The sequence below is a fragment of the Anolis carolinensis genome, chromosome 1 (assembly GCF_035594765.1).
Source record: "Anolis carolinensis isolate JA03-04 chromosome 1, rAnoCar3.1.pri, whole genome shotgun sequence".
NCBI lineage: Eukaryota > Metazoa > Chordata > Lepidosauria > Squamata > Dactyloidae > Anolis > Anolis carolinensis.
Window position 1 is genome coordinate 279,592,038 of NC_085841.1, and position 13,574 is coordinate 279,605,611.

Consider the following 13,574-nt stretch of genomic DNA (forward strand, 5'->3'; position numbering starts at 1 on the left):
TCCCAACTCAAGAATGGGAAACGTAATGTTGGTGGATAGGAAAAGAAATTTAACGATGGGCTTAAAGCCATCCTTAAAAACTGTGGCATAGACACTGAGAATTGAGAAGCCCTGGCCCTTGAGCGCTCTAATTAGAGGTCAGCTGTTACCAGCAGTGCTATGGAGTTCAAAGAGGCACAAATGGAGGGCTTAAAACTACTTAAGACTTGTTTCTGCAGTGCCAAGAGGAAGCTGTGTCAAGACAAACCTGACCGGGACCACCTTCCACCTGGAAAGAAATGCCCTCACTGCGGAAGAACATGCGGGTCAAGAATAGAGCTCTACAGTCACCTACGTATCCACAACCAAGACAGTACATTTGGAAGGCCATCATCCTCTGGCTACAAGGGATCACCTAAGTAAGTAAGTAAGTAAGCAAGTAATGTTATTAATAACTGCCCATGATACTGAAGATTGTATAATACTGAAGATTGCTACCATATACATCACTCTGCGTTTGTCTATATTTTGATTGAACCAGTACATTTGAGAGAGTACTTATTATTGTTCTTTTCAGTCCCCAGGAAAATAAGAAAAATGAATAGATGAATACAATAACAAAGATTGATTCTCTTTCACTGATTGTGTTGTTAATAAGATCAAATTGATACATAAGGATTGGAGAGAAGAAAACTGAGGAAAGAAGGCAATTATCTGGTTCTAAGAAAGATTTATGCAGATCATACATTTCAGAGGTCTTTCTGCATTGATGATAATAGATGCAGCCTTATAAATCCAGACCTATTAAACAGTAATTATGAAAAGTTTTCATAATGGCATCTACTTATATTTACAACACCATGGTTAATACAACCATTGCAAACAATTAGCATATGTAACTGATAATAACTGAGAATTTATACCTGAACAGTTAACTTGCTACTGGTGTTCCAGACTTTTCTCTCAGCATCCTGAAATGCCTTCTGCAAACTTTGTTCCATGGTCTGAACAAATCTGCATGAGTGTATGTTGTCTGACTGACCCACAAATTGCAATTCTAGATGAAAAGATAACAGTTGTATTTAGAGAACATATCTTTTCTATTTTTCATGGTCTGCAATCATATATATGCCTACTTGGCAATCAGCGCCACTGATCCGAATATAATTTACTTCTGAACAGACATGCACAGAATTGTACTACTTAAAGACTGTTTTCCACACAGGCCAATAAATACCATTAAATGAATTATGATTGAATACACCTGCCTTTATAACAGTGCTTAACAATAATATAAAATCATTTCAGAGAAAAAGGAAATATATTTTCAGGATATATTAGATCAATTTTAATGAACGTATTGGCAAGAGGATATAAAAAAGCAAATTGGATTGTTTTAATTGTGCTGAAACATGCAAATAAAAAGGGCAATTGGTACATTTCATTTTTAGGCATTCTCCAGAATGACAAGTGTAGATACCACCAGAACCTAAACATGTGAATGCATACAGATAATTTGGAGAACCTTGGCTATAAAACCTAACATATAGATTACCTCTCATTCAGCATGAAAGAGGAAACCAAACACAATAATCTTCTATATACTTTTGACATATTAAGCACATCTATCATGCACAAACAGTTGTTTTTGAAGTGAAAAATAACAAAGCATAGAAGGAGATGGAGAAAACAAGCCACCTATAACAGGGAATCCAAAGATCAGTTTTCTGAAATGGGACAAAACATGTTCATCAGCAAACATGTGTCTTAACTGGAGTTTATGGCGTTCATCATAGCAAAACATCTATGATAATCCTATGAAGTGGCACCTGAGAATAGAAATTGGGTTGCATGAAATAGGGGATCCTTTTCAGAAAGACCATCCTTATGGCACTGCATGATATGCTGGTTAATCACTCTTCTATTATTCCAAAGAAAAAAAAATAAAGATGACAATCCAAATACAGTGTTCCCTCATTACTTCGTGGTTCACTTTTCGCAGATTCGCTATTTCACGTTTTTCAATAAACTCTAAAAGACTATTATAAATTGTAAAAAATTACAATTTACAGCCTAAGGAAGGGAGGAAGGAGAAGCCAAAGGGAGAGAAAAGGAGCCCAAGCGGCAACAGGATGAGAAGGAGGTGATTTATCAACACATGATTGGTTGATACAGACTTAAAATAGTGTATAACTACTAAAATAATGTATAAATATTAAAATAAATATAGTGTCGCTACTTCACAGATTTTCACTTATTGCAGGTGGTCCAACGATAAGTGAGGGAATACTGTATATATATTGGAAAAACTCACTCATAAATTTACTCAGTGAGAACAAGGGGGAAGAGAGAAAAATGTTTGCAGTACCATCTCATGAGGTCTGCAAAAAGACTATTGGGCATCAGTCAATTAAACTGAGCTAATATTTCTTTATTATCAAGTAACAACCTGCTTTATTTTATTTGTGTTGGAATGAATTTCAACAGATCTCCCTGGCTTTCACTGAAATCAGGACACTTGCACTAAGGATTCGGAAGATGGAATACACATATGAATTTTTTATTTCCATGTCTTATCTCTAGGTTTTGTGGCTGAGCTGGCAATAGATTATAACCCTCTCTCTTCAGAGATGTATATTCACGACTTGCCTGTTTTCAGCTGAAAATGGTAAGCTGGCAGTGGCCTCCAGGGCAAGGCTAAGACAGCAACAGAATGAAGATTTGGCACGTGCTGCTTAATATCCAAAGTGGCATTACTAACACCATAAGCAATTAGCATTTCTATAACCACAGCAGGTATGAAAACTAGTTTCTCTTGAGTTACATAGTAACCAACTGTCACATTGTTTGATTGTTCCAGAATTTCAATCTGAAAAAAGCACATGAAGAAATGTTATTCATCTGAATTTCACATATCTTCTGTAATTAATAACCTTAATTCTGATTCCTTACAGTTGTGCACAAAGAAGCTTGTAGAGAACTACATGAATTATTCCTAACAGGAATCCTGGTCCAGAGAAGTACTGAAGCATGAACACACCGGGTATTCCACCAGTTCTATGGACCACCAATAAAAGAATCTCTGGAATAATCTCTACACCAACTTTCAAAAGATTAAACAACTTTTCTGCAATCTATAAAACTGTGAATAACTCTGAGAAACATTATTTTCTAAAATGCATTAAATGAACATAAAATCAAGACGTCCTGCCAAACGTGGGCTAACAGTGACCTCTAAATCTGTTGCCATCTGTTGCCACTTGCCTTGATGCTGGCATGTATGCAACATCATTCAAAGCCTTATGGTCAGCTCTCTCAGTTATTTCACTAAACTATTTCAAATGCTGTACAAGCTATTCTCAGAGGACTGTATGATAGATGGATGCTGTTGACTGTAGCCTGGCTTTGCAAGTTGCTTTTTCTCTTTTCATTAGGACTTATAGTAATCAAATGTGGCAACTGCTGGGCTCTGAATGTAACAACCATATACATAAAAACTTGTTCTGTGGTTCCAGCTTTTAGTCAAGCTTTGAAATGAGTAAAAGTTCAACTTAAAAGACAAAAAGAGGAAATCTCTCTGCAAAACACAGAAAACTACATTCCTCATATGTACCAGTGTGTGTGTGTGTGTGTGTGTGTCTGTACACATGCAGAGGCACAGAAACACACACATTGCACTGAGATTAACATATCCACGCATTAATTACATTATGTTACACGCTTTTTGTTCCTGGGTTGTAAGTGTCATTTCCTAATTGGTTCTATCATAAAAACATGGAAATTTTTTATTAAACTGCAAAAACTTAGTTTTTGCACAACATCTTGCAGCACCTTTTGCTATAATTTTTCAATGAACATCTCATAGAATCTCAACAAATTCAACATTGTTTGTGGCAGCCACAAAAACGAAGTTTCTGGAGTATAACAAATACTTTCATAAAAAGTGAAAGCACCAGTGCCAATTCACCTCAGCAGCCACCATCATTTTCCCATACATGCATCCATGTAGGACAGAAACAGCGCCATGGTCCAGTCTTACTGCCTCATCACACCAGAGCATGGATCCCCTTTAAATCCGGTTTCCGTCTCCTGCAGAATTCTGGAGTCTGTAGTTTAGTGAGACCCAGGACCTGTCTGGCTGAGCTGTTTAAAGTCCCCTCCCTAAAGTGGATTTAAAGTGGATCCATAATCTAGTGTGATGAGGTCTCTAGTGTTTTGTTTAGGTTCTCTTCTGATGGATTAAGCTCTCACCTTTTGATACTCACAGATGATGATGGTTCCTTTTTTATAAGGGTTAAGGTACAGTAATTACACTGATCTATGGATAAGTCAGTTTTTCTACTAAAATGTCTATATTTATTTATGGGTATATATAGTACTCATTTGTTAACCATTTCAGTTGGATTGTGCACTGGGCAAACAGAAAATGATATATAACAAAGTATTTTTCCTTTTCCTTCCTTCCTCTTTTTCTTTCTTTCTAGTGACATACCTTCTCGGTGAACCATGTTTGGGCCTTGCAGTTAAATGGGCTTTTTCAGATAACTTTGGGTATTCCCAATGATTTTCTTCTACACCTGTGATATTAACATATGTCTTCCCTAGAATAGCATGCCCAGAATCTCTCTAGCTTCCTCAGGAATTGTATCTGTAATATGTTAACATCACCAACTCTACAATCTATTTCTATCAGTAGTTTAACACTTCAGATAAGCCTTTCTTCACTGTAATTAAGAGGGACAGTGATGAATGTGGCTTCAAGTTCCCAACCTTCAATTTTCCCTTTTCCCTAGCAGAAGATATTTTAAACTATATGGAAATCAACACGTCAGATCATGTTGGAATCAAAACAGTTTAACAACATGGCCCACCCTAAGTAAGTAATTGAAAAACTGAGAACAACACAAAAATGTTCCAATTTCTGTAATTCCAGGTGCCATAGGCATCCACTCCTAATATACAATGCCCAGAAATTAGCTGACAAATGTGCCTAAAAATAGGGCCCAGATCTTATTTTAATCACTGGCACTATTTGAAAGCACTGTAAAGATAATCTGTCATCATTATAAAAAATGCCCAGACTTTTTAGTCTGAATAAGTAAAAGTTCCTGTCATGGACTGCCTAGAAATCAAGTAAATAAATCTACAGTCGTTATGACAAAATGGGAAGGAAGAGTAGAAATAATATAAACCTAACCATGACAAGAAAAATTATATTAAAGACATATTTGTCATTGTTTTGTGAGGAAAGCAAAGAAATATTATTTTTCTGAGTGACATGAAATTCCACTTTAAATGACAGATAAATATACTGTGTGCTCTCATAACTACGGTATATACAACTGCAGAGTATCACACAAGGCATTTTACCATTAGCTCTTCTCCTCACCCTCAAAAAAACCCTAAATCTGCACACCGAAAAGGTTCTTGTAGGAGAAACAGATTTTATTTTCAAACAAGCAGATTTACTTCTCAAATGACCAAAATTCCATATTCAAGTTATTGTTCTAGGCATGCAAATGCCACACAATTCAGCATTACTTACTTTGAAACTTATGCTCAGTAATAGTTCCATACTAAAACAAGGTAAGAGTATAGGATTTTTACATGCTTAATCTATAAAATTATAATCATTTAGTAGAAATTAACGGGTTTAAATCTGTTGTTCTGTGCTCAGGCTATTTATGCCAATCCTAAAAAGAATTTACCACAGAATGTTCTTTCCTATAAGGCTAAGACAAGGAGTCCTCTGTTGGGGGAATCAGACTACAGTTCAGGAAAAAAATGAACAATTCCTATGCACATATCTTATTTTTAGTGCAAAAAAACCTGAAACAACATCAAAATATCTAAAATGAAGAACTATTTTAACCAACATAAACTTAACAGTTTTTCAATGGAAAGTGTGGGCCTGCTTTTGGCTGATGAGATAGTCAAGTTAATTACAATTGTTGTTGTGTGCCTTCGAGTCATTCCAGATTCAAGGCGACCCTAAGTTGAAAGTTTAGGCTGGAGGCGGGTAAATGACCTTGGTGGATCACATCCAGCCCATGGGCCTTAGATTGAGGATCCTAGCTAAGATGGTATGACTTGTCCAAAGCCATCCAGTAGGTTTCCATGGCTGAACAGGAATTGGGACATTGTCTCCTGAAGCCCTAGTTCAGCACTCAAACTACTATACCATACTGGCTCCAAGTCTTGACTTATCATCAGAAATTGATTCAATGGACTTATTCTAGCTGGAACTCACAATTGCATTTAAATTGCTTTTACTGGTTAAAGCCAAGAATGATAGTACTGTCTACGGAATTTCATCATTATTATTTAAATTGATTTTCAGTCTTCTGTATATGTAGCATCCCAGTAGTTTGCTACATAAACAGAAAAGCCACCACTGAGACCAGACTCTATCCACAATATGGTTCCATCAATTATCCTGATTTCCCTAAATATGTAAGGGTGAAATTTTTTACTTATTCATTATTTTCTTAGATGTGATATGCATTTCTGGGCTCTAATGATGTGGTATAAATTTAGAAAGATTTCATGGTTCTAATGATGTAAAATATAATACAAAAATATATTTTGAAATAGGTCATTTTTGTTGTTGTTTTTTTGAGTAAAAGCATTTCCATCAACTCTGTACATTCCATGTGCAGTACCAAAAATATAAATACATCATTATTCTCTTTGCAGCCTGCATTCTTAATCTGTTTACAAAACACTGAGTAAATCTACTTACTTGAGCATTGACATTTTGGTTGAAAGCTTGTCGCAATGCCTGGGTAAGACCTCTTGTGACATTCTGTTTTAAGGAGTCATTTAGCAGCAGTCTTCTTGTATTCAGAAACAAAACTAAAATACAAGGTCATACATTAGTCTAAAAGTACTCTCTGTTCATTTGCTTAAGACCCCATTTCAAAACCAGAATAAGTAATCACACAGTGCTATATGAAAAAGCTGCATTCTGCAAAGGAACTTACGCTCAACAGTGTAGCCTTCAGCTGGGGAAAAAGCTATTGTTGGGAATCAAAAACATTATTTAAAACCCACAAAGGCATTTTGAGTCATCATAATCATCTCTCTCTCTCCTGATCTCTCTTATTTTTTTTAATGAGGATTATCTGGAGATAGATAAAAGAAGTGATTTAGCATTAATGGGTGCTTTATTGACACATATGACTCAGAAATATTAGCCTGAAAGAATCTGTGAAGTAAATTGTCCCAAGCAAATCAGTGTTCCTTCAGCCTAAATGCAATGCAGCGTTGGTGCTACAGGACCACCGCAACAGATCTTTCCTTCCATTCCATTCCATTCCCTTGCAGCTCTTGAGATAACCTATAAACTGGTTCTGGGAAATTTACAGACTCCCAGAACAGGTTTTGGGGTGCATGAAGGACTGCAGCAGGGAAAAGAGATCGGTCTTTTCCCAGTTTAATTGACAGGTGAATCAGGAAAGACAACAGTTAGAGCTGTATAAATTTTTTAATGCACAGAGTATTCAAATTAGCAACATCCCCATCTAGCAGATGAATGACCACCTATCCCTCTGCTATCAATTAAACCAATCCAGAGAACTTTGTTTGGACCCCACAAGTGTGTGAGAGAGAGAGATCTAAGAGATACAGTGATCAACAGCTCTTCTAAAATTCTGCTCTTTTGGGGGCACAGCTGTTTCCTGCCCTCAATACTGCTTTCATATTAAAAGGCAGTCTCTAACACCAACACAATCTCTACATATTCATACCTGTCTTAACAAGAAGGTTTCTGGAGAGCTGGCATTCCAAAGGAAGAACTGCTGTCGCATTAACAAGAGCTGCAGTTGGCGCTGGTGTAGTAGGAGTATCTGCAGAAGTATTTTCAGCAGGTGTAGGGAGAAGTCTAGTTGTTTTCGCTGATGCTGTAATAGATGTCAAAGCTGCTGTAATTGTCAGTGGATAGGCAGTTGATGTTTTAGTGAGGTCTGGGCTTGTGGATTTCCTGGTGTCAAGTACTGTTGTTTCAATCTGTCTTGGTGTATGTGTGGTGGGAGCTGAAATTGTACTAGATTTGGGAATTAGAGATAAACTAGTGGTATGCACAGGTGTTGTAGAGTCGTCCCTTGATACAACGGGAAAGGTCGAATGTGTCACTATTGGGCTTAAAGTCAATGCCATTTTTGCAGCAGTGTTATTTTTTGCTAGTATTGATATTAACGTGCTTAATGCCATCACAGATGGCGAATTTTCAGTGCTCAGTGAGAACAAAGATGAAGTCAGCATTGGTGATGTTGGAGCTGATTTTCCTGTAACTGGTGTTGCTTCTGAAGTTGCTACAGATGGTATTACACCAGGAGACACAGACGGTAACACTGTAATGACAGAATGGGTAAAGTTGGTCGTTGGCAACAAAGAAGTTAGTTGTGTTTGTGATGTATGGACAGAAGTTATGATGGCTGGATTAGTGGTAGATGTTTGCAATGGAGTGATTTTGGTGACTTCATTAGTGACTTTAACTGTATCTAGGATACCACTTGTACCTTTTGTATACCTCCCTTCTGTGCTTGATGTTGTTGATTGCTTACTCAAGTTATTATTCACTTCTGAATTGTGGTTATTTACAAATATTTTTTTCCCGGAAGTCGTAAATTCTTCAATCACATCTGGAGTCAAGGTTAGCAAATCATGCACTGGGACGGGAGACAATCTTTCTTTTTTATCTCTAATGGCAGTAATTTTCTTACTTGCTGGAATAGTAAGTTTAGCAATGAATTGAGAAGTCAATGATGGTGAAGAAGGAATTGCATAAAAAGCACCTGCTGATGAAAAAAGGGGGTTAGCATTGGTTGTTTGAGGTTTCAACACAGTCTGAGATTTGGCATAAAACTCAAAAGGCCAGAAATGTGAATATGTTGACAAAGTAGGGGGCACAGCATCCATGCTAGTAGAGGTTTTTCTGCTACTAGTTGTAAAATCCTTAAATGAGAAATTGGGTATTTTTTCATAGTTGGAAGTGAAATTAATATTTCTAAGAGGAAAATATTCCAGGATATTTCCAGGTGAGGTTGTGTCTTTTTTTGACTGTGGTGATGGTACTCCTATGCTCTGAAAGAAGTCCTTTGGCTGTTGAGGAAAGGGCAAGTACTGATTAAATGATGTTTCTACAGTAAATGGGTATGTGTTAAGTTCTGTGGAACTTTTAGAACTAATTTCAGTAGAAATTGAAGCTGTAATATTCTGAATAGGTATTGAAGATGTATCAACAGATGATGATCCAAAGCTAAAATGTATCTGTTTATTTACATGTGTTTTCTGCCAAAGATCTGGAACCTCAGTATACACTGTTTTTAATGCTATAGTATTTGCATAATCCACTGCAGCTTTGGACATTTGGGTTGTTTTTCTTTCAGAAGTCACAATACTACCAGTAGATGACTGCCAATTCTCATTGTCCCACTCAGAGACTAAAGCTGTGGTTTTACCAGTTTTAACTGGATTTGAAGTATCCAAGATACCTTCTGAAGCAACAGTAGAAGTTTCTACAGGAAATGGTACGACACTGTTATTATGTTCTGTCACTGGAGTAAATGGGGCCAATTCAACTATGCCTAAAGGTACACTAGTAGTCTTGTAGGTTACATCAGTCATATGTGAAGTTTCATGCATTTCAGAATCAGGTTTATTTAAGGTAGCATGAGTGAAGTGTTCTATGTGTGACATGAGAGTGGTGGACTTCTTTGCATTTCCCATTTCATCTTCTGTTAATCTATTAGTTGGAATCCTTGTTGGTTGTAAAGTTCTAGAATCATTAGGTAAAGATTGAGATTTCAAAAGGCTCGCAAAAGAAGTTGGCAAAGATAATGGAAATGCAGTGGAGTTCGTTGTTTGTAGCGAGAAAAACATCTCAAATCTTGTTTTCCATGGCGTCCACTTGCTGACAGGAATTTCTACATTTAAGTTTTTAATTTGTTTCTGTGGTGACTGGTAAGGAGGGACACCATTAACATCAATATATGTGAACATTGGAGCTATATCTTTTGTGACAGAACGGCGGTGTACTGGTCTTACCAAGGAATAAGTGGGAGGCCACAAGGTAGGTTCCACAGTTGTTGGAGGAATAATGCCATATGCTGTATCAGCAAAGTTTGTTAATTCTTTGATATGAGGATTTCTTACGTGAGTCTTTGAAGCAACCCTAGTATTTGGTATGGAAACAGCAGCATATACTGTTCTATTAAAAGTCTGTTTTGCATCCACTTCTAACAAACTGACTTTATTTGTTGCATAGGACATATTTGTAGGTGCTGGTGCTTGCACTATTGCATTACTGGTATTTATTGCCTCTGAAATAACTCTAGTTGGCACTTTTGGAGAAGACACATCTGTTACCACATGGGAAAGTTTTGGAGTTTTGGAAGCTGACAATACAGCTCTCTCTTTGGTATAACTAGCAGAAGGCAAATGGGTAATCATTTTCAGCCATGCAGATGGAGTACTCGAGGAATGGAGCACTGATATAGAACTCCAAGGAACTGTTGTCTTCCTTTTAAGAGCTGGGGATGATGAAATTACATAAATGTTAGGGTCTTTAGGAGATGTCACAGCATCAGGTTGACTTGTGAGAATTGCTGTGGAAGGTGCCTTGTGAATTAATCCAGAGAAATGACCATTTTTGCTCATATTCAGTGGTATTTGAGTAGATAATAGAAATGAAGTCAGGGTGGGTATTATTGCATGGAAAGTGCGAGAATGCAATTTCCTGTTCCTTGGGTCTGTCTGTCTATCTACTGACGTTGCAGGCTCTCCATTTATCAATGCAAATTTATTGCTAAAATGTGTAGCAACTGAAAATGCTTTAACTTTTCTGGAAAATGCATATTTAGTTCGACTAAATTTTTCAGCAGGTATTGTGCTAAGTAAGTTACCTGAACTTTTACTAGCATGAGAATTAGCTGTCTTTAAAGTGAATGAATGCTTTATATTTGTGGACAAAGGCACATTAGTGGGTGGCACAGTCAACTTGGAAACAATAGTGACATGAGGTGACTTTTTTACCAATGGCAAAGAGGGTGAAGATGGAGTGGTTGAAAGTATGTCTGATCCTGGTGAGATTTCTTTTGAAATGGAAGATGTTGAATATGGCAATATCTGAGATGACACACTAGTTGCTGAGTACGTCACTGATGGTGATGTGGACAATGCAGAGGACACACTAATTTGAGGCAAACCTGATACAATAGTCATTTCATCAGCATCTTGGGACTTCACTGGTGATTCAGCAGATACTTCAGAAGGCTCTTGGGATGCACTGTTGCCGCTGCCTTGATACAGACTTGGCAAAGGCCTAGTTTGGTCCATAGTTCTGGTCCGTGTCCCTGCTAATGTACTTTTTATAATCTGAAGCAGATTGGCATTCTCCAAGGCTTGCCGCATTGAAATGTCACCCACTGAGGAAGACTCAAGTTCTCTAGAAGGCCATGTTGGTGATAATATAGCTCTCCAGTTAGTAAAAGACTCTGAAGAAGGTGCAACCGTTATCGGTTGTTGCTCAGTACCTGCAAAATAATAGATTTCTATTAAGTACACTTAGAAGAACTCATCTCCAAACAATGGGCAACACAATTTTTTTTTCATGAAGACATTTGACCCCCTTCACCCCAATCTAATTGAAACTTAACTGAGAGACTAATGGCCAGAAACAGATTGGGTCAAATCACCTTTCAATCACCTTTTCAAGGATGACTATAAATACAACATTTATCTGGAGATGAAAATCCCAAAGTATGTCTTCACAAAGTGGGCAGGATCAAAGGCCACATATTTCAGAAAGGAGAAAAGAAAAGGGAACCTGACAAAAATAATTAGTGAGCTCATGTTGGCAAGACTTCTATGATTTCTCTGTTGAAATTACAAAAACACACATAAAACATAGAGTAGTACGGATAAACTATACATAAATATTTAATGTTTCTTACATCATTAGATTATGCTGACAAGACAATATGAGAATATGCCCTGGAATTCTAAATGCTATTGTTCACATAAATAGTTCATTTGACAATACTTGCAATGTTGTTGCCATCAGCCATGGTGTGCCAATATATGAAATAAGAAGTTTGAGGGTAGTCATAAGTAAAAATCAGAAATGGATTCTAAACAAATAATCACTAACTTGGCAAACCATACAGCACAGGAATAATGTAAATTTTGGCTGACTTCGTCTATGTAGCAGCTGTAGGTGTTCATCTTGCCAGCCTTAATTATGTGTACAGCTACATGCAGGGAGGCAGGAAAAGAAAGCAAGGATTAAAATTAGAAAGGAAAGAATAAATATCAAAATGGAGCATGGAACTAGCCATGTGTGCAGGGATACTCACATACTAATAGATTGATACAAACAGTCATACACATAAAAAGTGGGATGTTTTAATCATAATTCCAAAGCAGTTTCACTTTCACTATGCATCAGAAATAGGTACCGGTCTTTAAAGTATCTTTGAACATCTACACATCTTTTGCATTATGAAATTACATCATTAAGGTCTAAAATCAATTGTTTATTCCAACTAGTGAACATATGTTGCATCAATGGGAGTCTAGTATATCAACTCTTATGTGAGTTATATATGCTCCACAGGTTCACCTTAGTTGGATCCAACTATTGGACTTGATCTTAAGGGTTTTGCTATGCTAAACACAAACCAAAGTCACCAATTCATATGAACATTATAAATACTATAAGTGACACGTATACTTGTGTGCCTGGTAGGACTTCTTATATTCTTGGTGTATGTTAGATGCAGCGGGTGTCATGGACTGTCACTACTCTCTGGGACCTCCTACACTGCCATATAAAATCCAGATTATCTGCTCTGATAATATGAATTATTTGGCAGTGTGGAAGGGGCCTCTGTGAAATAACAGGTGATCAGAAACAAGTTCTGCCTCATGTTATGCTATAATACACTGCCAAACCACAAAGGTAAACAACATATTTCTACTGAAAACAGTCAACAGTTCCATGGCAAAATGAACTACTGAAGGCAGTGACACTGAGCCTTGGGCCCCTTCTACACTGTCATATAATACAGATTATCAAATCAGATAATCCACATTATCTGCTTTGAACTGGATTAAATGACTCTACATTGCCATAATCCACTTCAAAGCAGATAATCTGAATTTTACACGGCAGTGTAAAAGGGGCCTTGGTCTGTTTACCTCCCAAAGTTTCATGCATTTACTTTATCCAAAGCAAGCATTAAAACAATAAATTGTAGGTCAACATTTCCTAAATATTTTGAATACAAAATTGCTTACAAATCCTTGTTAGAATGCTTAAAGATTGTTTATGATTTGTTCTAGTAGTTTTGTCCGCACATGCGCAATACAGTTTGGAACCTTCTAGATCTCTAAAGGAAACATTTTGGTGGTAGCCTTGCCCAATCTCTCCACATAGTATAAGTAGCCATGAGCGGGCGGGGCTAAGCCTCAGTTCCCAACCACTAGACCAGCAGCTAAGGAGAAGAGGCATGATAACAGTGGGGAGGATGGGTGATGATGTGTGAATTTCATAGATCACCACTCGAAGAAACACAGTTACAAGTAAGCAACTC

General features: G+C 37.1%; 1 protein-coding gene across 3 annotated transcripts in view; it reads right to left on the reverse strand.

Annotated features, from left to right (window-relative positions):
• The window catches only part of kiaa1549l (KIAA1549 like), a 234,768-nt gene that overhangs the window by 126,509 nt on the left and 94,685 nt on the right, over nt 1–13,574 (reverse strand). For 2 of the 3 annotated variants that reach the window (XM_062967756.1, XM_008106755.3), the window contains exons 2-6: nt 11,187–11,513; nt 7,728–8,330; nt 6,722–6,834; nt 2,629–2,848; nt 903–1,036 (exon numbers count right to left, since the gene is read on the reverse strand). In XM_062967756.1, the coding sequence (XP_062823826.1) occupies nt 903–1,036; nt 2,629–2,848; nt 6,722–6,834; nt 7,728–8,330; nt 11,187–11,513 (1,397 nt within the window). The remainder of the gene's footprint in view (nt 1–902; nt 1,037–2,628; nt 2,849–6,721; nt 6,835–7,727; nt 8,331–11,186; nt 11,514–13,574) is intronic. The other variant, XM_008106762.3, reaches the window with a different exon arrangement.